Source organism: Exophiala bonariae (assembly GCF_035927105.1).
Source record: "Exophiala bonariae strain CCFEE 5792 chromosome Unknown scaffold_17, whole genome shotgun sequence".
NCBI classification, from domain to species: Eukaryota; Fungi; Ascomycota; class Eurotiomycetes; order Chaetothyriales; family Herpotrichiellaceae; genus Exophiala; species Exophiala bonariae.
Genome location: NW_027042492.1, coordinates 348,289 through 375,392, shown reverse-complemented (window position 1 = coordinate 375,392; position 27,104 = coordinate 348,289). Strand labels below are relative to the sequence as shown.

The window sequence follows — 27,104 nt, the reverse complement described above, 5'->3', positions numbered from 1 at the left end:
AATCTGACTTACAGCAGCTATTGGCATTGCTGATATTCACAAGTCCGCTCGATCGCAGCTGAAGCAATAGACTGAGGACTTAGATTGTGTTCAAGCAAGTGATTCTGGGTCAGCTTTCTAATGTACAAGGTCCTGGTTGTGGGCACTGGGTGCATAGGTTCGGTTTATGCTTGTATTCTTGCGAGGAGTAATCGGACTCAAGTCACCTGTGTTTGCAGATCCGACTACGAGTTTGTGAAGGAATATGGCCTGAAAGTATCATCATCAATACTAGGAGAGATCCAATCGAGGCCGACTGTGGTGCAAAATGTCGCAGAAGCCATTCATCGAACACCTGGTGCGTTTGACTATATCATTATTTGCACGAAGGCAGCAGAAACAACTATAGCAAGGGTGATTGAGCAGATCAATCCTGCGATCACGCCAGGCATGACGTCTATAGTCGTGATACAAAATGGCCTAGGCGTTGAACGTGTATTCCATACGGCATATCCAGAGGCAACAATCATCTCAGGTGTGGCGTACATGCCGACAATAAAGATCTCTCCTGGCGTTTTCCTGCACTCTGAGATGGAAAGACTTCATCTCGGTCTGTATCCATCCGCAGTCGCGTCAAGAACACTGATGACTTTTGCCGAGCTCGCTCGTGAGGGAGGAGCATACATCATGATTCATGACGACATTCAAGCTGAGCGATGGCGCAAGGTGGTAGCAAATGGAGCAGTCAATCCGATTTGTGCATTATCTAGATGTCCGGACCGAAAATTGGTGGAATCGTCAACTCTAGGCTTTGAGCTTGTCAAAGAAGTCATGGAAGAGATCGCCGCTGTAGCGACAAGTGTGGGATATGGGCATATCGTGACACCCGCAACAGTGGAAATGCAGTTTACCAGAACGCTGTCAAGGCCCTGGCCAGGAGTGCAGCCGAGTATGATGACCGATGCACTCAACAAGCGGCCTATGGAAGTTCAAGCAATCATAGGTGAGATTGTCGCAATTGCAGGTGAGAAAAATGTTCGGATTCCTCGACTGGCTACGCTTTACGTTCTATTGATGGGGCTGGAAAAGGCTCAGCAAGCTTGAACCGGGCTATCTTGAATGCTATTTTGAATCAAGATAATCAGGGATTTTCCAGAACGTAAGCTAGGATACAATAAGTACAACGCGTGTGGAATACAGGGTATGAAATTTACAGAGCATGTAAGGGCTCCCTTAGACTGATCGGGTCCGATGCGTGCCAACATGGGGCGGTCGTGGTCACTGAGTACCATAACAGGATTGGTTCCATAGATATCAAATATATATCAAAGGTTTACACGAACGTGATGCGCTTAGGTCTTCGTCCAATAACGAAAGTTGAGAGTGATACTGGAATACAATTGCGTGTCAGTTTTAGATTTACTGGTCGACTATGAAGCCATCTCTGTGTGGCCTCATCTTAATGGGCTGGACCAATGCTGGTCGAATATTGGCAGCATCATCCAAAAGATTGATTCCTAACCCCGGGCCATTAGGAATGTTAACAAATCCCTCTATCACTGGAGGACAGTGATCAACGATATCACTACCAAGATGCTGCATTGTGGATGTGAACGATCCAGCCTCGAAACCTGTCGCGTACTCTTGAATCGCAAAGTTTGGTACACATGCTGCAATTTGCAGACATGCCGCAAGACCTATTGGCGACAAAGGATTATGAGGCACGATCTGAACATTATGAGCTTCTGCGATAGCTGCGACTTTTTTTGCGCCTGTAATTCCGCCAGAGAGAGCAACATCGACTCGGGCGTACTCTAGTGCATTTCGTGCGAGGTGACTTTGGAATTCATAGATACTACCGAATCGCTCTCCAGTTGCAATCGGAAGGGATATCTTGTCCGCCACCCGTGCCATAGCATCGGCGCTTTCGGGTCTGATGGGGTCTTCGACAAACATCGGATATGTGTCTTGTATATTGTTGCAGAAGGTCACAGCTTCAGCGGGTGTGAGACGACGATGCAACTCAATAAGAAGGTCGACCTTGTCGCCTACTACTTCCCTCATTCGCCTCACATTCTGCTCTGCGTCTTGCATCTTTTTGATATGAGTCTTAAAATAGACTTTGTCCGTTCCTTCATCAAGGAAAGGATTTATATGGCCAAATGCGGTGAATCCATAGTCCATTTTCCGTTTGCATTCGACTAACACCTTTTCTATGGTGTTTTCATAGATGTGTCCATAAACTCGCGCTTTCGTCCGACATTGTCCTCCAAGGAGTTCGTAGATTGGCACTCCGAGGGTCTTACCCTTGATGTCCCAGAGGGCAATATCGATAGCGGAAATAGCTGCATTGATGGCTAGGCCTTGGAAGTAACTGAAACGATGCATTACATTCCAATGATGTTCGATATCAAATGCTCTTTTCCCCACAAGATATTCTGCAAACCTCGCAATAGCCGTGCCCGCTGCCGTGATATGACCCCAGATTCCTGCTTCCCCATAACCCACAACATTTTGGTCTGTCACGATGCGAACAAACATAAATTGGCCAACATGAAGTGGCTCTACACTTGCGATCAATATATCGCGTAGCACCATGCTGGTTGATGTTGGAACGTCTAGGTATCTTCGAGATAGCAAATGAAGTTAGCAGGCGTCCTGCTTTTGGGCGAGGAATTCAAACTTTTCATTAGACTCTTCTGTCAATATGTTGCCCAAAAGACGCCAGGTGGCTCAGAATGTAACACAATACAAACATACCAACAATGCTTCAGGATGTCCTCGGGAGGTGGCCCCCAAAGCCGGGGTGAGGGCCCGAGCTCAGCCCGAGCATCCAATTCCACTTTGATCGAACTCACCTGACATCCTCGAAAGGCTGGTTTACCGACCTTTCCCATTGTTGGGCGATCTAAACCGTGTAGGTAGACTTAGGCGATCCTAACGCCTGGTGAGAGCTTCGGAGAGGGTACTTGAAAATGAACAACCTTTTGCTTGCCACTGCCTGTAGGAGTATCAGAGATATGTAGACATTTGCCATGAAACGCTACTCAGGCTCAAAATTCTTAGAGGCATTCTAATGACTTTCCAATAGCAGCACAAACATCGTGCAATACTGCTGAGCCATTTCCTGTTCGTTTGTACCCCGTAGATTGCCGTCATAAGCTGGCCTCAGGCTTAGCGGCATAAGTAGGGAAGGAAGGCTTGCCTCTTTTACTTAAAACAGGTGGAATAGTGAGAAAATTTAGGTATCTACCGAAGCGCTAGAATTAGTTATGCGGGGCACCCACACTTTTAAAGAACGCTAGAATACGGGCAAGCGAGCGCCCAAGCTGCGAAAGCCAAGTCTTCAAGTTGCGCTTTCAGGATGATCAACCTGTTCATCAGTCTCTTTCTATTCTATTAGAACAACCACTTTAGCATCTTAATGGGAGATTTACCCAACACAATGTCGAATAATGCTTCTTCTCAAATGAGCGTGTATCAGTGCGCAATATGCAAGGAGCAATATACTCGCTCCGATCATCTCATCCGCCATGTTAGGACACATACAAAGCAGCGGCCCTTCTCGTGTAGTATCTGCGGCAAGGCATTTGCCAGACAAGATTTATTGAAGCGTCACTCGCTAGCTCATGAACATGCAGGCGTGGCGGGCCAAAGTCCTAATCGCATGGTAGATTCTGGAAGATACGCTCCCAGGGTTAGGCAAGCTTGCCGTCCATGCGCCATCAAAAAGCTCAAATGCACCGACACCAAACCATGCCGAAGGTGTAGAGCAAAGAACATTTCATGCGATTATGATCAAAGCCCTGAACCAGCGCAACACCAAGCGCCTGATGCGGTTGAAATCGAGGATGTAGATGGAGATGTATTATTGAGCGAAGAGACCGACCTGGGCCAGGCTTCCGCGACTGCTGAGATGGGCTGGCCACAAGTACCAGAAGAAGATGGGACTCACGCAGAAATTGCCGCCTGCTCAGTTTCTGCCGACGTCGGCTGCGGTCATATGGACCAAAGTGGTATCCCTGGCCCTGTTATCGAGTATGGTCTAACACTGAGCGAGATGGAAACTTTGAGCACATCAAATGATGTGACATTTCACGACATCCTGGGATGCGCCTTTGATCTTCCTAGCTTCGGCGACTTCATCCAGCCAGAGCCGAACATTGATTTTGATGGTCTCGATTTACCATTCCTGGGAGACTTTATCACCACACCTATCGCCCAGTCGATTGACCATAGTGTGTCTGATTCGACAGCACTTCATTCACCGGCGATGCTGATAACAACAGAAGCTTATGAAGCATCTCAAGTTCGACAAGGCTGGATTCCTGGCCCGAACGACATCAATTCAGAGACTGAGAGTCTTGAACTTCCATCTACTGCTGGATCAGATGTCTTGGCAATGTTACGTGACAAGAGCTCAGTGCTCGGGAAGGACAACATGACTGTTGGCACGAGAGACAAAATCCTGGTGATGATCTACTCGAAGACTTCGAAGTCAATCTGGGCACGAATGAGCAGGACATTTGAGCTTGTTGATGTTCTTCACGGCATCATTCTCCATGCTTTAGTTCACATGCAAGAGAAACAACTGATTCCCTTTATGCACCTGCCTTCCTTCAATGTCAACGAACAGCGGCCCGAGCTACTCTGTGCTCTCGCGGCTTATGGTGCGGTATGCTGGTCTAGTTCCACTATGCGGAAGTTCGGATACGGATTGCAAGAATTGGTTAGGCTTTCTATCCATCAGAAGGTAAACTTCTACCTCCTGCCACTTTCTAATAGTCCCCTGGCGCTAACCAAAATAGCTTGAAGAGGAGTGTACATCAGTCAGAGATCTTGGCGTCGCCCAAGCATATTATATCCAACTATACTTGGGATTTTGGAGTGCCATCAGCGCCAAGATCGAAGTTGCAGAGAGCAGCTCAATGCTTGGAGTCACAATGATTCGTCGAGGGAAGATGCTCCAAGCTGGCGAGTACCAGTCTCCCGAAGAAATTCTGGCACTTCAAGGATTGTCTCTGAAACAAAAATGGATGAAGTGGGTTAAGCAAGAATCAAGAATCCGCTTGACCTACTTCGCCGTGCTCCTCGACGCCGGCGTGTCACTCGCCAGAAATATAAACCCTCTCTTTGCATATTCTGAAATGAATGGACCGGTTCCTGCATCACGTCGGCTATGGGAAGCAGTTACGGCCGATGAATGGTACGGTATATTGATGCATAACACCGAGCTGGAACTCAAATGGCCATATTATGCTAAGAGACTGTTACGCCAGCCTCAACTGATCAGGGGAGCTCAGGAGCTCATTGACACCACCGCAGTAACCGCAGTGATGCTAGCGGGGTTGTGGGGGCTAGTTTACGAGTATCGCCAGATGGAGTTACTGCACTCAGAGAATCAGGACTGGAATGGCTTTGTGCTCAACTCCCGATACTCAGACTTGGTCACCCTGTCAGATCAGATGAGATCAGAGCTTTCCGACCTCGACAGGCTAGACACCCAGGTAACCCTTTTCCAAGAACTAATTTCTCTGCATCTGAACGCAGCATACTATGAGATAGCCAACTATGCTGGCCGTGGAACAGCGACGGAAGCTCAAGACGCGAAACCATATGTTGAATGGTGGCACAAAGGTCCGCAGGCGCGCCGGGCGATGTGGCACGCTGGTCAGATCTTTCGTTTCGTCAACATGCTTAACCCAGGCACACTTACAGATATACCAGTGATTGCCATCTACCACGCCACGGAAGTACTTTGGGTATGGGGCTTGATGCAGCGAACGCAGCAACCCATACCCGCGACAGATACAATGCCTAAAGTCATATTGAATGACGAAGAGAGCCCCGAGGTGATGAAATTTCTAAGGACATCCCGCGGGCAGCCAGGGATAAGCGGCTCTATGGGCCGTTTCGTGCCTCTGACTGAACCAGCCTTGATCGCCGATTTCGCAAACGACGCCATTAAAACTAATTGGGGTACACATATTGAGCCCTGGACCACAAGTGAGGTATCTCGCCTGATACATGGATTTTCGAAGATATACCGTCAACGAATCGCTGGTTGAGTAAACCAACAAGGGCCGACAGCAAGCCTTGGATGCTGTTCAAAGCCGCCTCGCAGAAACATCCACTACCAGCGCTGTACCTTTCGGAAACGGAGAAATCACGCCAGGAGGCCTGGTCTAGATTTCAGTGGGAAGAAAGGATGGTTAGAAGAGCGGCGGTTGGCCCGGCCATTGCTAGCTACTGTGACGATGCAAAAAGCCATTTTTCAGTGTTGCAACTACATATCACTTTGATTTCGTGCTGTATACTCGATCGCGCAGGAGATCGTCCAGCGAACTATCCACAAAGGTGGAGCGTCTATTGTCAAGAAACTCTGACATTATTCACTTCAAATAGGTTTGTACGCCGAGTGCAGTGCTCTCAGTGCTCTGGCCGAAAGACTGGGGTTCGGCGGCTTAAGTTGGGTCATAAAATATCTACAAATTGTCCAGATAGGTAACCCCCAATGAGATCGCTAAGTATTTCACGATAATGAAGTCACCACACCCATCGCCTTTCACACCCCTTCTGCTGCAACCATAACTAGTAAGCTCACACCGAACACACCAATAGCTACCGCTAGGAATAGCGCAGCTCACGCAATTGTGTCGGAACTGAATGGGAGCATTCTTCGATTTGATGGAACACAACACTCTTCTATTTCGTGGCTTTGAGCGGCGTAACGTAGAAGTTCGCACATGCGGGCTCCAGAACACCAAAGTCGAGCTGTCTCATATCTTCCGCTGGGATACTCAAGTCAGGGATAACATCGTAACGCTGATAGAGGCGCGTTACGGTCAACACGAGTCCTATCTCCGCGAGATGCCGCCCGACGCAATTTCGAGGTCCGTAACTAAATGGTCGAGACATCTGCCTCATCTCTTCCGTTGCATTCTCCCAGCGTGATGGCTTGAATCTCAGAGGGTCAGGGAACACGGATGGGTCTCGAGCTGTCGCATAGCTGCTGGTCTCGACTTTAGTGCCCTCTGGCACCCATTTGCTTCCAATTACTTTTCCAGGTGATACTCTAGGAGCGCCGGAGTTGAGCGGCCCTCGAAGGCGAAGCACTTCTTCGATTACGCAGTTTAGAAATGGCTTTGATGAGTCAGTCGTTGTTATGCGATGGATGCTGAGAAGAATGACTTACCAGCCTCGATGCTTCGTCGTAGGAAGGCTGCACCGAGGGATCGGGAAATCTTGCCCTTATCTCATCAATGAGTTTCTCTTTATCCTCAGGATGTCTTCCACATTCCCAGATGAGATAGATGACAGTTGCCGCCGTGGTTCCAGAGCCAGCAGTGAGGAAGATAATCGCATTTTCGACGAGCTCCTCCTGTGTCAATTTCGTCCCAGTCTCAGCATCCACAGACAACGCAAGATTCTGCAGGAACCTTCCTTTTGGCCCGAAATTAGGCTTTTCTGCAGACCGGGCCAGATAAGCAGCCACATGGGCTCTACTGAATTCTTGAAGCCTACCAAGTCCCTTGAGACCTTCGCGAAAAGCCTTGATTGGGAGGTAACGGAGAATGGGAGCCATTGCCATGGCGGGGACAACCATGAAGAATGCTTGAACGTCACGATGTGCAGTCGGAGTCTTGCCACTGAGGCAGTCGAAGGACTCTCCGAAGCTCAGCTGGCTCACAATATCCAGAAACAACTCGTAAGTTCTCTCGAGAATATTCACACTTTGCCCGTCTCTGCCTTCAAAGATCGAGACGTACTGGTCGATCTTTTCGGTAAGAAACTCTTCGGTTTCGAGAAGGCTCTTTACTGAAAAGCTGTGAGATATCAACCGACGTAATCGTGCATGCTGATGTCGGTCTGTCACATTCAAAACATTGACTTCTCCCGTGGCTGACAAGCCATCATAAGCCTCTGGGTCTTTCAAGCACGGCACAGAACTCTGGCCGTATATCTGCGCAAAGGTCTCCATATCCGAGAACAAAAGAGTGTTCGTGCCCATGCGGACCGGGCTGCCGTATTTCTGTAGGAGTTCATATTGTTTGAATGCCCTCCGTCGTCTGAAAATGGCGAGTATTGCCGTGAGATCGCTGAACTTCCCAAGCCACGGTCCGGGGTAGCTTGACAGAGGATGGAAAAAGCATCGCCGAATAATGACGACCAAAACAAACAGAGAGGAGACGAGAGGAACAATGGCAAACAGCGGAAGACCGAATACGACCACCATCACGGCCTTTCTGTAATCTTGGTAGTCTAAGGTCTTGCACTCAAGGTCTTCAGCAGCCACCAACTCGGAATAATAACGGCAATGTGAGCGAGTTCAAGGCTGTTGGAAGACCGTATCGTACAAGGGCGAAAGCTTCCGTTCTGAGGTTTTGTTGAATCTTAACACCTACCAAAAAGGCTGCTCATAGAAAGGTGATGCTTTCGCAGCGCTCCGTGTTCCACTGGATGGCCAGGCTGCCAAGGCCACCTTTGAGGCGGAAAGAGGCCCTCCTTCCGGCGCTCGGGATGTGGGCACCAGCGGATGAGGGACATCGTCCAGACATTCTTCCCATCGTTATTTTGGTGTCCTGGTCGACCTTATCCGCATGCCATACTCAAGCGCTGGGAACAACTAACCCCTGGAAACAACATGCCTGATTCAGCCGAGATGAGCTGTCAGTGCTGCTGTTTTCGAGTATCTTATCAGGCGCCTCAATTGCCATCCGGGTTCAGCCTCGCACGTGCATGTGTACATTGTTCATTTTGCGCAATTTGCCTGGGGGAAGGGGGAGAAATGGCTTTCTCGAAGATCCATAAACCTACGACTGGCGAGAGATGTGAGCATTTTGGGGGCTACCAATTTTGCTGAAGCTGTCCTTACCGATCCGTCTAACACATTCTGTTCATTTGATACTTTGCCTGTAGTTCACACTATGGAAGAGAGGGTCACCTAAAGCTATACAGCTCATTATTCTGGAACAGTGTGGGAGATAAGGGCCTGCACTTTAGCCTCCAGAAGTGCAGCAATTTTTGATAAGGCATATTCTCAGCTTGCGGGATTAAGCCGCATTTATGCATTTCGGCGTTTATTGCAGAATCGCCACTATCCCTCGCATGCCCTGTTTTATCATCCTATGAGACGCACGAGCGGAAGTGAACGGAGCGAACGCCTTCCAAGTTCAGCCATTGCCCACTGCAGAGATTGGAATCCCTTTCGACCCGCGGATATTTATCACTAGAAGATCTTATTCCGTGTGCTTGGAGCCGACTATCGTGCAGACGCACGACCACCAGCTGAAAGACAGAAGTGAAACCCTAAGAGACCTATACTGCTCCGTCCCCTGTCAAATCACAGCCTTGTAATTAAGGTCCACCCCTCGCAATTGGCTGACAAAAGTGCAAAAGAGTACTAGATTAAGCCACAGACAGGTTCTTGATTCAGCGATAGTCAGATTCCGGCCCTACGAAACTTTCAATGCGCGTGTGAAGCCCTCTCGGTCAATGTGGGTATACCTTCTCCCATCTGGGATACCTCTCATTTGAACGTCGCGAGCCCGCCACTTCTGCACGTCTCAAAGCGCAATGCCGCGTTGTCCAGGCTTATGCCAATACTCGCGGCATTGCGTCTGGGCGATGACCGGTTCAAATTGCAACATGTTGACATCCAGTTTGTTTCGTCGGCCTGCGCTTCTGCTCGCCAACCAAATCAATTTTGGGACCGATGAAAGGCATAGGCCTGGTAAGGGCATCAATACATGCAAAGCTAGTCTCCTCATTGTACCATGATTGCGCATTTCTTGTTCGCTACCATTGTGGGTGGTATCCTCGTGGCGAGTGAGATCGGAAGGGTGGCAGAAACTGACTGCAAAGCTATCCGGTCTTCGGGTTTATCTGATCACAACAGTGTGGCTCGAATTGAAGCCTGACGTTATAAAGTGTGTCAGGTTCTTGAGTTAGGCTTTGAAACTGGACATATAAAGGTCCAGCTACCCTGAGTATGATGCCCCGACCGGCACAAATCGTCTCAACCTCTCCTCACAGCTCACCGTCCCAAGATAAAATCATGTCGCCACCAATGCACATCAAAGATGGTAAGTAACGACGGATGCCCTGATTATATGAAGCCGCAGAGCTAAGGAAAATGTTAGCAGCAAGGACCCAGTCAAACTAGAACAAAGAGTTTCAAATTCGCATTCATGTGGGCTCCAGTCAAGCTATCACATTCAGAGGATGGTCCACGAAGGCTTGAAAGACCAGCCCTGGACACCTCTGGCAATACAGACGACCTCGAAGAAGACAACAAAGCTTTGATGGCTGGCCTTTGTGTCCGTTCACTCAATATCAATCACAACAAGCCTTCCTACCCTGCACCAATCAACTCAACGTCATTTCATGCAGTGCTCAATTAGGGGGTCTGAATCTGCACGCGCTTCTCCTATCAGTTGATTTTGAAACCTCACTCATACTTGGTTTGGTACAGTGAGAGGCACCTTAGCATATGGAGAGAGATTGTGTGGTTTCCTCGTATTCAGATCTTGGTTCCATGGCCCGAAATCCGGGATGATAGCCAGATCTCAGGGGGATTTTTCAGACATTGATAGTGCACTCTCAGTATGTGGCTGATGGTAGAGACATGCCTCTCGCTCGTAGATACAGTCCACGCTGTTTGCAACTCACACTGTCAAGGGATGAGCATTGTAAGCGCAGTACCACTTACGAGATACCTGAATCGGGTTACTTTAGCCCCCAATTAGGCACCCGGGGGCGTTCAATGGCCTTCTAGAGGGGGGAGAAAATAATGACGTCAAGGGGCCGAGGCCTTTCGGAATTGCAAGAGAACCTTGGAAGTGAACGAACGTCCGTCGACTTCGTAGAGTAGCTGTCTCGCATCACTGGCAGTGCAGAGTAGACATGCCCTCCGTCACGATCACGGAGTATTGAGTATGCAAGACAACATGTGGCGAGAAGTCATTCTCCTCCTCTGACGTGGCCACCGATAATCCGTGTTGTTTCGATCCATGGCCATAAGAAGCGAGTGGTCTAGGCCTTCGCGTTTCAATACAACCAGTCCACGAGTCCCGACAGCCGAAATCCAGGGCCCTAACACCATGATGATCAACATCCATAAGTAGGGGTCTGATTGAGATTAAACCCATAGCCATCTAAATTACTCTTGCTTCTGAGTGATATTGGTACGGTGTCTTCCTCGCGGCATGGCGAGTTTATCCCTGATTTCAGGTAGTTACCCCACTTCGCAGAGCTGCAACCTGGGGCATTAAATTGAGCGGCCAGGCGTTCTTGATGGGCTGTGAAGCATTATTACCAACCTTTGTCTGCCTGACCAAATCCGTCTCGTCGCGGCTAGGCGACTTCTGTACGACATAACGATGTATCGTGTCTCCATTTTCTTGGATGCCTACAATCGAATGGTTCATAAGTAATCCATTTGTCCCTCCTGAGAATAGTCTAACTGCTGTGCAACAAATTTTTACTCACGTTTTGGGAGATCCAGCCTCCGTGTGGTTGGTTCTGCTTCAAGTCTTGTCTGAGCCAAAGCAGAATAGTCGTATCCAGGTACCCGTTTCTCCGGCACATCTTGTCCAAAGAATGCCTCCACATCCGGACGATCCCATGACTACGACAAACTATAACTCCTTTCGACCAAGGAATCTTGAGGATCTCCTACTTGATACTGCGCGTAATCGTTCAGATGAAGAGGCTGTCCCACGGTATGTTCCGAATCCTCAGGCTCGATCATCGACTTCGAACAACCTCAATGCTTCTCCCACGACACCCAACTTTGAAATATCTTCAAGGCATGGTTCAAGATACAGGGATGAGGACGTTGAGTTCTCGGGTGGTTGGAGTGATTTAATGGAACGCCATCCAATGAATCGCGCCATAGCAGCGTCTAATTCGCCATTGCCACGCATGACAACGAAGCCTTGTGGTGAAGAAGTTCTGGAAAATGATGACTTTCAAAAGACCTGGAACTCTCTCGCAGCGTTATTCGGGTGCATCAGTCTAGAGGAGCCTTCTCCCAGACGTCAGCCACCCTTGCTAAGCAGTCCTGTTGGGGTGAGGGAACGACCACGCGGCAATTCTACAAGATCGGGCCAGCCAAGAGCAGATCCTTCAACCCTAGGGACTGGTGCGAACCAAGGACGGGGGAGCAACAGCAATGGCGACCGCCTGCCTCCTACGGACGAAGAAAACGATGCCGAAGACCAGGATGCCGGAGACGAGGATAATGATCAGCAGTCAACTCACCACAGTAAACTGTCGCCCCGCAGAGCTTTCGCTTGTCCCTTCCACAAGTTCAACCCCGTGCAATACGCCGCTTGCCATGAGGAGAATTTTCAGCGTATCGACTCTCTTTGGAGGGTGAGTCTCATGGACGCCAAGTAGTTCTTCTTCCTTTGAGTGTTTGGAAGCGCTAATGCCCCATTAGCGTCACATCAAAGGAACGCATAGAGAGAGGAGCCATCTTTCGAGAGACATGCTCGATAGGCTTGATAAAGTGGGACGGCTAGACCCGACGTCCAAGTGGAAGGCAATCTATTCAGCACTCTTCAATGAAGATACTCCTCCAAACATGTCGCCATGTAGGTTTTCTCATGTCATTCCATGATCCTGCTGACACTGAGAAAAGACTGGAACCCAGCTTGGTATACTCGTGACCTCGAAGAGAACCTCATGGTCGTTAAGGCGGTAGCGAATGGTGCACACAGTCCCTCGGATGCCTTGCAAAAATTGGAGGCTTATTTGAGTGAACTTAATGAAGAATTCTTACAAGCACAACAACGTCGAGATTTGATGATGACAGAACTATCTCGCGCATGGGAGCAGATAATTTACCAGGAATCGGCCCTAGCAAGCCCGGATAGTCCCACGAAGGTTCTTTTTCCCCCTGAAAGTGCAGGCGAGCAAATGCTCCAAACACTCGAGTCAAGTCCTCGTACTGCCCGGAGTGACTATCCACTGAACAATCAATACAACGAGATGCAATCCGGAATTACAATAGATCCATACTGGCACCAGGACAACTCGCCACAAGGACATCTTCATGCTGGAATGGCTGCGCTTTCCTGGGTGCAGACCAATACTGTCGAATTCAATTATAATGACCAAGGATTCTCAGATAGAGAGCACGGCGAACTAGCAATGGCACTTGACACCATGGCTTCATCAGACTCCCAAGGAACACCTGAGGATAACCCGACGTCTCAGGCAGACTCATGCTTTTACGGCTTGGACCAGTCGTCCTTTGTGAACGTTTATAATGAAACTGGCTCACAGGACCAGCAAATACCAGTCCGGCCAGCTATGCCACGACCGGACTCGGCTGATTCCGGTTACTTGAGTGTAGACTTTCTGATCATGCAAGGAGGAATACCTCGATGTCCATTGCACGTTCACCCTGACGGCACGTCTGTGTTTTGTCCGCAAGGGGGGATGAGTTGCATGGGCTAGGATGCTGATTCAGACGTGACAGGTTACCGAGTAGATTATCATGGACTAAGTAGGGTTTTTTCTCGGTGGGAAACAAAAAGCTGGCCGCAACGTGATATTTTATATTTTATTTGAATACTATATGTGTTCGTCAAGGACTGCAGGTGCCCAGGTGGTTGAGGTCCCTGCAAATTTGGGGTGATGTCCCGATCAGCCGAAGGCCTTGACCCAGTCGGGCTTTTCACGAGCCACCACTTTCTAGGACGCTGCAAACGCAGTACCTACAGGTACTTAACGTCAAGCCTTTATCCTATTCTAGAATTTCCTGACCCAGCAAAATACGCATCATTTAAAAGGGATGCTCGGGGGCGATTGTATTTAGTTACAGTAGCGAGCAAGCCCCTCAAGCATTATAGCTAAAGAGCCTACCAAGTTCACATGTGTAGCACCCGCCAGGTCCACTCTAGGGGTGTTCCTTCAGGGCCCGGCACGCCCAACTTGCCTTTTTGGTCAACCATGACCACAGGTTGAACCCCAGCCATCTGGTGCTCACCAGCATCCAGACGACTTCACCTTCCGCTCATCACAAATCTTGCAGCTATCCACAGCGCCGATATTACCCAACGATGGCTCAGGTCTGTCTGCTTGATTCAGACCGCCTCTCTCTACTCCTCAAAGATGCCATTTCGTGGAGCAGCCATGTTTCCTCAGTGATGGTCTCGTCCTCTAACGGCTCCATACTCGCGTATGCCTACAGAGATGCGACTCCTTCAATCAAGAGAATGCGCACCCAGTCTACAACCATGACAGCAGCATATACGGTTGCTTCAGAGGACGTTCTGGTTTTTGAGGCTCAGAACATGGGGGCAACCTCTGTAATCGCACCTATTGCCGATCACGTCCTCCTTGCTGTCACTGGACCAGAGCCCAAACTCGCAAATGGAGAGACAATTTCTGAAGGCAGCTCTCATAACCGGGAGGAAGAAGAAGATGAAGAAGAAGAAGAAGACAGCGAAGCACAGCAGCAGATCCGAACAGACCTCGAAGTGGTTAGTCAAGAACTTGCACACATCTTGAGAGGAGAACTGTCTACACTCAAATGGCCCGACGACATCTGAGCTCTTTGCAGAAGGATGAAGAGGTTTAACCAGTTTCAAGGCGAATATCTACCATCGTAACCGCTTTCAATACTTTTATGTCTTCTGTTGGACGAAGTAATATGGTATTTCGATCCCAGCCAGAATTGGCTATACGGGCACAAGTCGATCAACATAATCACGGATAATTACGCGCCTTGGGTGGTTAGTCGTGGCTGTCTACGGCTGGTGTACTACATGATCGTTGTCATCAACACCACCTGAAAGGCAAGCCACTCCCAGGCAAATCCGAAGGCTCGACAGGCATTTACTGAATGGGTGAGAAATTGGGGGCTCTGTTGCTTCCCCGCACTGCCAGATGCCGGTGCGTCACTTGCGTGTGAGGGAGTAACTTATCACCCCAACCGCTCTTCCCCTGCACACCAAAATCCATGGGCTAGGGACTACACACGCCTATTCCGTTAAGGGCCCTCGCGTGACCTTTAGGCTTTAGGAACACATGGCAACTGTAGGATCGGGGCTTGGCCATCCAAATCTCCCAGAGGCTACCTAACTTGGAGTGGCTGTGGGCGTCACCTAGGCTGTTCTCGAAGTTGCCGACTGGTGGGGAAGGGTAACCCCCCACCACCAACTCCATGTCACCTAACCGATTGCCTGCTTAGCGCCTGTATGCTGCCACTTACGAGTACACACGGAATCCCCAGATACCGCACCAAAAGAGTATCTCAACCTTCTACCAACTCCTCCACCTTTGATCTACTCTACCTGCTCCATCTGCTTGAACATAGTCGCGGCCATAGGGTGAAATTTACTGCTCGAGTTCTGTTCATTACTAAACGCCATGTTGTATGCTCGCACCTCCCCATTTTCTATATCTGTCACTAATGAGAACTGTCCAGTGCGATCCCACCACCTCCTCGGTATCCCACCAATGCTAGCTTGGTCGCAACAACTCTTGAGACCGCAAATACTCTTACTGTCCGCGAGGGCCCCGAATATACGTTTCAAGCAGGCGAAGGTATGACTCTTCCTCCTGCCGATGCTTGACCAACTCCGATTGACTCGGATCAGGCATCTATGTATTGCGCGATGATCTCCAGCTAGCTACACCTCCTCCTCATCCTTCAGAAGCACCCATCATAAATCCAAACCCGCTCTCCACAACTTCCGTACCTCCCACGAGCGGTGTCAAGTTGTCACTCGTGTCCTTGAACCCTAAACAAATAAAACCCGACCTTTACAAGACTCCGACTGCTACAAGTAGTTTGCTACGATGGAAAACACTGGGTTTGACCAACACAAAAGAAGCCAGGGAAGCCAAAGAAGCCAAAGAGGCTCGGGAGGCCAAAGAGGCTAGAGAACTCAAGGAGCTGGAGAAGGAATCCAGGGTGTCCATCGAAACTTCAAGCGATACAAGCAACCCTGCAGGCTCCGCGAACGGCAGTAACAGATCTACCAATGTCAAGGCTTTTGGTGAAGGCAACGCGGCGTTGTCGCCTGTCATCAGCAGAGATGCACTCAAGAGGCGAAAACCCAAAAACAACATAATCAAGAGCAACTCTTCATTCGTATCACGGGTGATACCACACGAAAACCTCGCCAAAAAGTTGACAGAACGAGATCAAGGAGGTCTTTTCGCTTTTGTGAACATCAATCGTGCCTTTCAGTGGCTTGACCTGTCCACCAGCAGTAAAGCGGATCCTATGACCAAAATCCTCTTCACCAAGGCACATATGATTTGCCATGATGTCAATCCGCTGAGCAAGCATCCCACCCATATTGATATGGTCATGGGCTCTTCAGCAAGTGATATAATCTGGTACGAACCGATGTCTCAGAAATATGCACGCATCAACAAGAATGGCATGATCAATAACAGCGCTGTTTCTAAGATAAAATGGATCCCTGGTTCAGAAAACCACTTCTTGGCTGCTCATATGGATGGCACACTAGTTGTATACGACAAGGAAAAAGAGGATGCACCATTCGTTTCAGAAGAATTGGTCGATGAAGCGATCAGTATTGAGGATGAGGACCAATCCACTTTGGTTATAACAAAGAGTGTGAACTCGGCCAATCAAAAGACGAATCCTGTGGCATGCTGGAAAATCTCAAAGCAGAGTATCACTGATTTCGCATTCTCGCCCGATAGCAAGCACCTGGCCGTTGTGGGTGATGATGGCTACTTGCGGATTATTGATTATCTGCAAGAAAGGTCAGTTTCCAGTTTTCTCGGTGGTGATCCTATTGATCGGTATGACTGACCAATTTTAGGCTAACTGACGTGTACCCGTCTTATTACGGCGGTTTCACATGTGTATGCTGGTCTCCGGATGGAAAATATGTCCTTACTGGTGGTCAAGACGACCTTGTGACAATATGGTCTCTTGCAGAGCGTCAAATAATAGCACGATGTTTTGGCCATGACTCTTGGGTCACCGCGGTTGCTTTTGACCCCTGGCGTTGCGATGAGACCACTTACAGATTCGGAAGTGTTGGAGACGACTGTAAATTGCTACTCTGGGACTTCAATGTTGGAATGCTGCACCGTCCCAAAGGCGCAACGACAAGAACGAGAGGCAGTATATCGACCCAAACTGTATCACTACTTCGTCAACGGACAGAAAGCAGTGGCCTCGTCAATCGTCTACGATCCGACTCCAATAGAACCGGCACCCAGAGCATCGCACCGGAAGTTGTTGACGAATCTCAATTCCTCAATCATACTGTTGAATCCCGTGCCCGAACAGCGCAATTACCACCAGTCATGTCCAAGAAAATCGACGACCATCCACTGAGTGGGCTGGCCTTCGAGCAGGATTCCATAATAACGACATGTCATGAAGGCCACTTGCGAACGTGGAACCGGCCTCGAGAGGGTGTGAATAGCAGTCAAGTCAATTTGGCAGAAAAGCCCAAATAATGGTGGTCAGTGGCGGCAATCTCATCAACGATAGCTTTGCAGGGATTGAAGCACATGTCACCATCGCAAGAAATTGTATGTGTACGAATACAACCTGTGCGGCTATTTCAAAAGCCGATACGACTTGCAATTTGGGTGCCCGTCGGATGCAAGGCTGCAGGGACATATCCAACGGTGATGATTCCCGACGTGCCTTATCAGTGGATCGCGTATAGTCGCACGGCATGCAAAAGAAAAATTCGAGTTCACCAGAAGTCAACCAGTCAAGCACTGGGTCATTCCCATGTGGGACAGGCACTCAGGTTTGGCACCTTGTCGTCTAGTACCCTATCACGGAAAACTCTTCGGTGGCTTGCGATTAGACTCTCCATGTGAATCTAACTAAGGCTATCAACGTAGCCCACCCGAGCCATTAAAACATTTGGTTCCTCGTTTTCCTATATCCCAAACCCCACTCTGTAGTACCAACAGTACTAGTAGTTCGATACTTTGCTGGAATGTGCCACCGGGGACCATCCGACCAGGCTACTTACCCTGGAGACTAGTTATAATGCCTTGTCAAAGGAATACAAAGACCACCTGTATGCATACTGAATGATCAGCTACATCCCTCCGCTGAGTGTTGCGACATTCTTATATCTCATAGGTGGGAATAACCGTATTCTTCCTGTGTCCTCGATTCCATAATCCAACTTCAACTGTCTCGGTCCAAATTTCCACCGAGGTACTTCCGTACTCAAAACCTCGTGGACGAAGTCCGGTGGTCATCACGAGTACCGACGATTGAGAAAAGAACTACAAGTTTGGTTCATCCTGTGTTTGACTCAGTGGAAGTTACTATTCTTAGACAACGCAAAAGGAAGTAAGTCATGATGATTCGGATCTTGATTCAGGTCGAATAGACCTTCCAGAACAAGGACGTGGTCGTACTGATCACGGACAAGCGAGGCGGGTGGGATGAAACGCTGCGCCATGTCTTTGGGCTCCTGCAGGGCGCCGCCATGTTGGAAGTGAGAAAACCAATCATAGGTACGGTAGATGTACTTATTGGAGAACAATTCAAAGAATATTTCTTTCTGTTACGGATGAGTCGGGGGAATGACGCCTTGAGTATCTGAGCTCAGGCATTCAATTATGCAGCTTTGGGGGGCGGCATTCGTGAGCGATGCAGAGCGTGGGTGACTGTCTGACTGTACATCCAGTAAGGAGGGCATCTCAGCTTTGTCAGGCAGAAATGTGGCATGTCAACCAGGATGGGGATCGGATGCTCAGCTCCCACAGGGAGTAAGGAAGCCTAAACGGTGCTTCCCATCCCTGAGAATCCCTGGGCGTGGGCAGATTTGGGGGAAGTTGGGAGCCAAAGGGGAGTGAAGGGGGAACGCATAAAATATGAAAAAGGGCCGTATGCCCGAGCTGCTATTCGTACCCGTACAATCACTACTACACTGGCACCGTTGGGGTTACGTAGGGCCGACTGGGAAACAAGAATAATGGGTACCTGAACTTGCTGCAAGTTTCAAGGTTCATAATGCCAGCAGTTCGCACGAGACGAGGACCAAACTCCAACAGCGAAACCCATCCCATTCTTCTACAGAACGAGTCCTGATCAATTGCATTCTGGGTCAATCCCTGGCTATCGAGATCGGATTCTTTAGCCCTTCAGCCACCGATCACATGCCTATCGAAGACTAACTGAATATATATTAATGACTGGTGGCTTAAGATCGCTTTATCGATAACAACATCCAGCTGGTTTCTCGAGTCGAGAACAACTTGTGGCCCAATCTGAAGCAAATTCGGTGGTACATGCTATCTTCCATACCGCCAATCGAAGAGTCCACCTAGGACTCACAGGCATCGGGCAGAATCGCGATCTCGGCGACTGAGCCCACCCATGAGCGTGTTCGGGCTGCGACAACGGGACCCTGTACCGAGTGCCGCGAAGATAACGGTGTGAAGCTTGGCCTGTGGAACCATCAATGCTTAAGAGAGATACGAAATACCGATCAGAAGACAGGAATCAAGGGTATCTAGGTAGGTATGACGCCTGCCATTGGTGGTAACCGATCCAGAGCATCCAACACGAGAGCAATATTCCGAGTACGAGAGGTTGATCCATCAAATTTCAAGGCAATAGCGCATCAAGACGACCACCACAGTCAAGGTCACGGCGAGTACGGATCCCGGAATACCACGCAGCTAAGCAACAGACATGATGGACTTGTATTAACCCACTCCCCCACCAATGTCAGTACAAGCAGTACAAGCACCACGACCACTGCGAATACCAGTGGCAGTGTCCCAAGCATCACAATCAGCAACAGTGGTGACACAGCTCGTCACGTTCAAGCAGAGCCAGAGTTGCCGGCCTACGCGGATATTCAGGCGGAACATCATCAGCACACAGGGCAATTGTCATCTTCCGTATCGCTTCCGGAACAAGTTTCAATCGAGGATCATCGAGAAGCGATAGTACAAGCACGTCAGCAGAACGCCACGCCGACTAGCAACCCACTACCATCATTCTCACCGGCAGGTGTTCGGCCCACAGGCACTGGCACCCTATCCCGGGCAGTGGCTTCCCCTGTGGGAGCCAGTCCTCCAGCAGCAGGGGCCAATACAAACACCACCAGATTGACGGGCGTGACGGGCACCATTCCCACAGTGGATCAGTGCACGATAAGGCCTGAGCGTGTAAGTAACCACTAATCCCGACCTATCGTGGTCCCTCTTGTCATTATTATTTCCCTCATCTCTGGTGCGACTTTTTATGCTGGTTTTCCTGTATCGAATGCCACGGGTCCCTTCCCAAGGTACAATCCAAGTACCCGTCCCTCCGGCTATGCTCCTTTGAGCCTTCCGCAATCATCATCGAAGTCTTGTCTTTCGTTCCTGTACCCATCTTGTACCTTGTTTTCTATCCACCTGCAACATTTTGGGCCCTATCTCGGTCCACAAATTTCATCCATCCTCTATTCGTACTTTGTTCGTTATCGACACATGCCATCTTTCTTTCTCGTCTCGTCATCCAGTGCAAATGCTCACGTCGACTTTTTCAGGTCAATCCAATCCTTCGTCTTACCCGCAAACATTCTCCTGCTGAGTCTGTGGCGGCGCACCATGAGCCTGTCCAGCGTTCACCTCTAAGCAATCGGCCCTCTCGGAGCTCTTCCAAATCTTCCCTCGCGGATCGACATTTGCAGACCTCATCGCTCTCTAAGCCTCAAGCAATGGCTCTGAAGTTCCTAACTTCTCACAGCGGCCACTCCGGCACTAGCAGCAGTGTCAAGTACTTCGACGTCCGCCTTAACAATGACTACGTTGTATTTCGAGGCAATGAGGACGAAGCTGCCAGTGCAGAGCTGTCCGGCTCCGTTGTGCTGTGTGTGACAGATCCCATGAACATTGCTTCGATTACTCTGACGCTGAGCGGAATCGTTCATATGTCGTAAGTGGTCCCACGGCTATGCCGGCACAGAATTTGTTCGCGTGACCCGGGACTAACTGACCAATCCTTAGATGGCAGACATCCTCCACCTCTTCCATGTCAGGTCGTCGCACCAACTACAAGGAGAAAACATTCTTTGAGAAGAGCTGGAACTTTCTGGATGCCGGTAAAGGAAAGACCGAAATCTTGTCCCCGGACAACTATGAATGGCCCTTTCAATGTATTCTCGATGGCGGCTTGCCCGAAAGCGTTGAAGGCATGAAAGATGCGTGGGTTATATATCGTCTCAAAGCAGAGATTGTACGGAAAAGAGGTCGAGATATCGTTGTCCGGAAACCTTTGCGCATCGTGCGGACGTTAGATTCCAGTGCGCTGGAACTGGCGCATGCCATGGTAGGCTCAGTTCTTCTTGCTCCCGAAGCCACAGGTCACTAACTCCATCCTAGTCGGTTGAGAACATCTGGCCGAACAAGATCGAATACTCAATCAGCATACCCAACAAGGCGGTTGCCTTCGGATCTTTTGTTCAAGTGGATTTCAAACTTGTACCACTGCTCAAAGGGCTGGTCATTGGAAATGTATCAACTCAAGTGAAGGAAGAACAGGAACTCATTGTAGATCCCGAGTGGGGAGTCAATGCAATGAGTAATGGCATCACGAAGCACGACAGAGTAATTGTATCCGACATGTACAAGATTGACACCGAGAACGACATGCAAATCCTCGATGAAGCAGCCGAGGGCTTTGAATTCTCCCGCTACTTGGAATTGCCAAAGAGCTTGAATCAATGTCTACAGGACTGCAACGCCAAAGGGATCAAGGTTCGACACAAGGTCAAATTCAACGTCCAGCTACACAACCCCGACGGACATATCTCTGAACTCAGAGCCAATCTCCCGGTCTCATTCTATATCTCACCCAGTCTCCCGATAAACGAGAACAACGACCTAGTCGATCAAACGCCACAAGCTAGACGTGCTGCTGTTGCCAATGACTTGGCAAATGCCGCTCCTCCAGTCTATGGCAAGCATACTCTAGACGCTTTATACTCTGATATGGATGGTTACCGGACACCTGGGGCAGCTTTATCTACTCCTGGAACGCCCTATCTCCACAGCCGACATGCTTCGTCGGACAATCTCGCCAGTCTTGCAGCGATTACCAACGGAAATTATGTGTCACCTGTCGCTCTCGAGAATAGGCTTCAAGACCTGCGAGGGGCAAGTTCATCGTTACCACGAGGAGAGGAAAGCGATCGAAATCTGGCTGCCGCTGGAAGACTCCGCTCAAGAAGCAATTCTGCCAATCAAAGCCAACCTCAGGATTATTTCGATTCCAATAGCCTGTCTAGTTCGGCCAACCAAACTCGACTCAGTCCTTATGAAGCAGGTTCCTATTCTGGCGCACAATCGGGTTCTCCAAGTCAACCAGGCAGTAATATTATGTCAAGACGGACATCGGAAGAAGAAGATGGGCACCAATCGGGTGCCCGAACCCCTTTCCCTCAGTACGACCACATGGAGGATCTGGATCTGGCCAAGATTCCGTCTTACACAACAGCAGTCAAAACCCCGGCTCCCAGAACAAATAGAAGTTCCAGTACACTTCCGACATACGACACTGTTGTACGAGAACCCACCCCTCCAGCTCTAGCAGAGCCACCCACCGCACACCTGCGTTCATTCGCCAGAGTACCTGGAAGCCTCTCGTCCAGCCCATCCGACCTGGGGCTTCCTGGATCATCAAGAATGGCAATGCCTCACAGAAATGTAAATACGATACAGGATGAAGAACGCCGATTACGGCTGTTACAGCAGAGAGCTCGGTAGAAGCGGCTCTGTGTTATGATTCGATGACAGGATTGAATTGAATTGGTTGAATGTTGATTAGCTACATCATCTCCATGGGCATTTATAAGTGGCGTTGTTTTAGATGATACCCGAAACAAGGCTTTTGGAGAAAGAATTCAGTATTCTTATGGGTTATGGCCGCATGTTCATTGTTTACGGGATGTTCTCAGGAGAATGCCCCTTGCATATCGGAAGTTAGAAATTTACGACATATCGCAATGAGAACAAGGTTGGATTTCTAAAATGCATCATCCTCATTGTTATCTGCCGAAAACATACAAGTAGCACAAACAGCAGACTGTCAAATCGAATCTTCAATCATTGTCCGAGCCCGCTCATCTCATATCTAAGGTCAATAGGTCACATCTCTAGGAATATCCTCGCGTGGAGATGGCCAACTTGCATTTATTGGGAGGCAGCTGGCGTTAGAAATGACGAACCCATCAAAGGCAACTGGGCCTGTATTGCGGTCCAACACACCTCACTTTTGTTTTTGCTGGCTCATGAAATGCCGAAATGGAGATGATGGGAGGCACTATTTGAGGCGTCCCATGAAAGTAAAGTGGTAGTCGGAATATTGTGCTGGGCCATGCAGAGGGCGAATTAGGTAACGACATATTCCATATTCGGCTGCGTGAGCTCGGTATCGGGGCAGTATCATGAACCTCTCGTTGCTTGGCATAATATACTAGCCCCAATGCCATCTACTAATAGGTACCTACGAGTAGGTACTTAGGTAATTTTCATCTCCACATGCTGCTCAGGGCGTCGAAGGTCGTGGATTTTCTGATTCGTGGCTACTAGAATGCCTTCATATGGAGATGGTTTTGTACGGACCACAACTGCAATACGAGGCGTCTAGTGTCGTACTCACAGAGCCCGGACTGCAATGTTGTGGGTGCTGCATAGCTGTCCTGGTAGTGCAAATTAAGCATCGAAGCGAGGGTCACACTGCTGGCGCAGGATCACAGGAAACACCCACACAGTCAACAACACCGAAAACGTACACAAGCTTGGCCCTCGCAATCGTCAGCCATGGTGAGATTCGCGCTCTGATTCATAGTACTCATAAAGTAATTCATTCTCATGGTCCCGAATGCAATTTTGGCAGCAAGTGGGTATGTCATGAAACGCCTGCCTCTAGTCGGTTGAGTTTCCCTACCTCCCAATGCCTCATAAGATCATAAGTTCCGCCTCACAAATTCGATGCCCTGCTTCTTTCCGAACTCCCACAAGTTCTGAATGCCTTGCTCCGAGAGGTCCAAGTTCTTCATGTTGGGTGCATCCTGTGCGGGCGCTTTCGAAACTCGCGATGCCACCATCACAGGGTCCGTCTCCAGTACAATACCGTCGTCCACGATCTCGTCGATGGCTAGAGTGACTAGATCGTAGTTCTCCATGATCGTGCGTTTGTCGGTAGAATTTCTAGGGGTTCAAAATGTCAATTGCTATTCATTCAACTGCACACTGAGATCGCTGGAAGAACGTACTTCAACAATATACTGAGAGTATCCCTCAGCGCAAGAATGACATTGTATAGTAGGATCTCGTTCTCTTCTGCGGATCCGATCACGTATAACATAACATCGCTCTCGTTCTTGAACACGACCACCTTGTTGTCGTAGAGAATCACGTCGGAAGTTTGCTTTGAGGTCTTCTCCAGTAAGCCCTTCTCGAATGCCTTCTGCTCTTTCAGACTTGCATATGGCTGTGTAGGGGTTGGGTGTGTGGCAGAGTGATGGGGAGTGGTATAGTACTTGGCGAAGAGACGGCTGGAGTCTGCGGACGCGTCGGTGGACAAGATCAAAATTCCTATGATCGAATACAAAGACATTGAGGAAGCCATGTTTGCGCTCAGTCTGTCGGAGGAAGTCCTCTGTTGTTTGTTGTCGAGGCTTGTACTTTCGAGAATTAATTTGCGATTCGCATCTGGACACCTTGTTGCGGAGGACAAATCATTGTTGCTCTGATCCGCCGTAGGTCTAGCTTGCCAAGAGCAATGCGAGGCTGAGCCGAATATAAGCCGGATCCCATCTCAAAATTATCTGTCGCACACCTTCGTACTCGTTCCTCCCCATACACTTCATGGAGCCATCATAATTTGATTGACGTTACCTGGGCTTCAGAAATGATCATAGAGTACACCTGAACCTTTTCTAACGATGGGTAAATCATCTAAAGACAAACGAGACGCATATTACCGGCTCGCCAAAGAACAAAATTGGCGGGCTCGGTCTGCTTTCAAACTAATTCAGATCGATGAACAATTCGATCTCTTCTCCTACAGTGACCCATCAAAATGTACCAGAGTTGTTGACCTATGTGCTGCACCTGGTAGCTGGAGTCAAGTCCTCTCTCGAGTGCTGATCAAAGGTGAGAGCTTCGGTCGACGAGCATGGGTGGAAAGGATGGCGAAATTGAAGACACAGACTCCCCGTTCAGGTGATTCTAGCCCCTCAGAGGCCGACTTAAATGATGGAGTTCGGTCGCTTGATTTGGATGACACCAAATCCACACTCAAACCCAGGGAAAATGTCAAGATTGTAGCCATCGACCTCCAACCAATGGCACCACTAGAAGGTATCGTCCAGCTCAAAGCCGACATCACGCATCCTACCACCGTCCCACTACTCTTGAAAGCTATTGATCCAGATTTTGATCAGCACAATGAAACTCACAGAATTGACTTGGTCATCAGTGATGGGGCGCCGGACGTGACAGGATTGCACGATCTAGACATTTACGTTCAATCACAGCTTCTGTACTCAGCACTGGTGCTCGCAATGAAGGTGCTACGGCCAGGTGGGAAATTTGTTGCCAAGATCTTTCGCGGTCGAGATGTCGATCTCATTTTCGCGCAACTCAGACTCGTGTTCGAGAGAGTTCACGTAGCGAAGCCGCGCTCAAGCCGAGCGAGTAGCATCGAAGCGTTTGTCGTGTGTGAAGGCTACAAACCCATCAAAGACTGGACACCAGAGATTGGCTCTGCATTACAGATTCCTGTTACAACGGAAAGAACAACCAAGGGCGGACAGCAATCCTATGACTCCGACAAACAGTCACGGCATTTACGCGAAGATGGTGTTGTGGAAATCCACTTCGAGGATGAAGAGACCGATCCCAAACGATGGATCGCCCCATTCCTGGCATGTGGGGATCTTTCCGCATGGGATGCGGATGCGACGTACAAGCTACCCGAAGGTCACACCAGCCTGCCACCGGTTCAACCGCCAACCGCACCTCCTTACAAAGAAGCAATCGAGAGAAGGCGGGCTGAAGGAGGTGCATATGGCAAGACAAAAGATCCCTTAAGAGTTGTGATAAAGCCTTGAGACGTGGGATTCGTGTGTTTAGAGAGCCTTAGTAATGGGCCCGCGATTTTCCAAGAATGACTCTTCCAAAAACTCGGCCGTTGGGATCAGAGTACGAAACTCCTATGATGCAAGCCTCTTATTGTCCAGAAGGACTTTATCGGGATGATATCTCTCTGATTTCAGAGGTCTTGTGATGAGTGTACCGTTCCCCAATAAGACATTCGCAATTTGGAGTTCGAACATTGGGCTCTAGGCAGTCACCTTACTCATCTGGTCCTAGGGGGATGAGCCTCATAAGCACTCTGAACTTTCTCCAGTCATTATGCCTTTAACAGAGCCCGGTCACCATCCGTCCCGATCGATCAATCCTTGATCCAATTTATCACTCTCGACCTCGTACACTGTCCCAGAAGTCCCATAATTGGGCAAGCGTAGCCATCAAATCCTCCTCATTCGATCCGAAACGAACTCGATCGGAACGTACCCACCTCACTGAACTCTCACACCTCCCACACTCAACGACCTCGATAGGATAATAACCGTGTGACATCAAGGCCACTCAAAGCAAAGTACAAACTTACCTAGTTCGATGGCATCCTAGCCAGACTCAAAGAAAACCTGCCAGGTTTTGATTCTGAGGATAAGGTCAAAGACTGGATGAAAGGCGCTCTAGTCATGTCTCTTGGGAACTGTGAGCGACCGCCAGCAGTCTATCGGATGCCCGTGGCTAGGAATGGATATCACTAAGTGCAGAACGCTCATCGTATCGGAATTGTTGTGACTTGAATATCAGTGAGCAGTATCGCATACTCTGGTCTAAGAATAATAAAAAAAGAACACATCAAGTCATTAGGCAAACCCAGCTTCCACCTGCCTCCAAAAGAGGACCACCTGGGGCAAATACGAATCATCTGCGACCAGAGCCCGAAGATTCGAGCAACGCTTGCAATCCTCGAAGGAAAAGTCAAGCATGACGAGAAGGAGACGATTTGGTTTCTCCTTCCTGGACAACAGCTATTGGTATGCGACTTACATCCTTACATAATT

The 27,104-nt window shown here is 49.2% G+C and overlaps 11 protein-coding genes across 11 annotated transcripts; 8 read left to right on the top strand and 3 right to left on the bottom strand.

The window, feature by feature from the left end:
• Nucleotides 1-120: 120 nt before the first annotated feature.
• Nucleotides 121-1,083, top strand: LTR84_003745 (uncharacterized protein; the record flags this gene model as incomplete). The annotated part of the gene is made up of 1 exon (XM_064847329.1): nt 121-1,083. The coding sequence occupies one exon, from the start codon at nt 121-123 to the stop codon at nt 1,081-1,083; it is 963 nt and encodes a 320-aa protein (XP_064705050.1).
• A 315-nt stretch (nt 1,084-1,398) lies between these two features.
• Nucleotides 1,399-2,577, bottom strand: LTR84_003744 (uncharacterized protein; the record flags this gene model as incomplete). Its single annotated transcript, XM_064847328.1, has 1 exon — nt 1,399-2,577. The coding sequence occupies one exon, from the start codon at nt 2,575-2,577 to the stop codon at nt 1,399-1,401; it is 1,179 nt and encodes a 392-aa protein (XP_064705049.1).
• A 1,069-nt stretch (nt 2,578-3,646) lies between these two features.
• Nucleotides 3,647-6,047, top strand: LTR84_003743 (uncharacterized protein; the record flags this gene model as incomplete). Its single annotated transcript, XM_064847327.1, has 2 exons — nt 3,647-4,732; nt 4,788-6,047. The coding sequence occupies 2 exons, from the start codon at nt 3,647-3,649 to the stop codon at nt 6,045-6,047; spliced, it is 2,346 nt and encodes a 781-aa protein (XP_064705048.1).
• A 637-nt stretch (nt 6,048-6,684) lies between these two features.
• On the bottom strand, nt 6,685-8,215 carry LTR84_003742 (uncharacterized protein; the record flags this gene model as incomplete). The annotated part of the gene is made up of 2 exons (XM_064847326.1): nt 6,685-7,122; nt 7,175-8,215. The coding sequence occupies 2 exons, from the start codon at nt 8,213-8,215 to the stop codon at nt 6,685-6,687; spliced, it is 1,479 nt and encodes a 492-aa protein (XP_064705047.1).
• A 3,365-nt stretch (nt 8,216-11,580) lies between these two features.
• On the top strand, nt 11,581-12,381 carry LTR84_003741 (uncharacterized protein; the record flags this gene model as incomplete). The annotated part of the gene is made up of 1 exon (XM_064847325.1): nt 11,581-12,381. One exon carries the CDS (start codon nt 11,581-11,583, stop codon nt 12,379-12,381), a length of 801 nt encoding a protein of 266 aa, XP_064705046.1.
• A 187-nt stretch (nt 12,382-12,568) lies between these two features.
• LTR84_003740 (uncharacterized protein) lies at nt 12,569-13,446 on the top strand (the record flags this gene model as incomplete). The annotated part of the gene is made up of 2 exons (XM_064847324.1): nt 12,569-12,578; nt 12,626-13,446. 2 exons carry the CDS (start codon nt 12,569-12,571, stop codon nt 13,444-13,446), a joined length of 831 nt encoding a protein of 276 aa, XP_064705045.1.
• Nucleotides 13,447-14,051: 605 nt separating this feature from the next.
• Nucleotides 14,052-14,543, top strand: LTR84_003739 (uncharacterized protein; the record flags this gene model as incomplete). Its single annotated transcript, XM_064847323.1, has 1 exon — nt 14,052-14,543. The coding sequence occupies one exon, from the start codon at nt 14,052-14,054 to the stop codon at nt 14,541-14,543; it is 492 nt and encodes a 163-aa protein (XP_064705044.1).
• An 820-nt stretch (nt 14,544-15,363) lies between these two features.
• Nucleotides 15,364-17,445, top strand: LTR84_003738 (uncharacterized protein; the record flags this gene model as incomplete). Its single annotated transcript, XM_064847322.1, has 4 exons — nt 15,364-15,368; nt 15,422-15,540; nt 15,594-16,737; nt 16,797-17,445. The coding sequence occupies 4 exons, from the start codon at nt 15,364-15,366 to the stop codon at nt 17,443-17,445; spliced, it is 1,917 nt and encodes a 638-aa protein (XP_064705043.1).
• Nucleotides 17,446-19,485: 2,040 nt separating this feature from the next.
• On the top strand, nt 19,486-22,722 carry LTR84_003737 (uncharacterized protein; the record flags this gene model as incomplete). The annotated part of the gene is made up of 4 exons (XM_064847321.1): nt 19,486-20,139; nt 20,505-20,893; nt 20,965-21,286; nt 21,340-22,722. 4 exons carry the CDS (start codon nt 19,486-19,488, stop codon nt 22,720-22,722), a joined length of 2,748 nt encoding a protein of 915 aa, XP_064705042.1.
• Nucleotides 22,723-23,924: 1,202 nt separating this feature from the next.
• Nucleotides 23,925-24,589, bottom strand: LTR84_003736 (uncharacterized protein; the record flags this gene model as incomplete). The annotated part of the gene is made up of 2 exons (XM_064847320.1): nt 23,925-24,168; nt 24,234-24,589. The coding sequence occupies 2 exons, from the start codon at nt 24,587-24,589 to the stop codon at nt 23,925-23,927; spliced, it is 600 nt and encodes a 199-aa protein (XP_064705041.1).
• A 316-nt stretch (nt 24,590-24,905) lies between these two features.
• Nucleotides 24,906-26,075, top strand: LTR84_003735 (uncharacterized protein; the record flags this gene model as incomplete). Its single annotated transcript, XM_064847319.1, has 1 exon — nt 24,906-26,075. The coding sequence occupies one exon, from the start codon at nt 24,906-24,908 to the stop codon at nt 26,073-26,075; it is 1,170 nt and encodes a 389-aa protein (XP_064705040.1).
• Nucleotides 26,076-27,104: the final 1,029 nt, after the last annotated feature.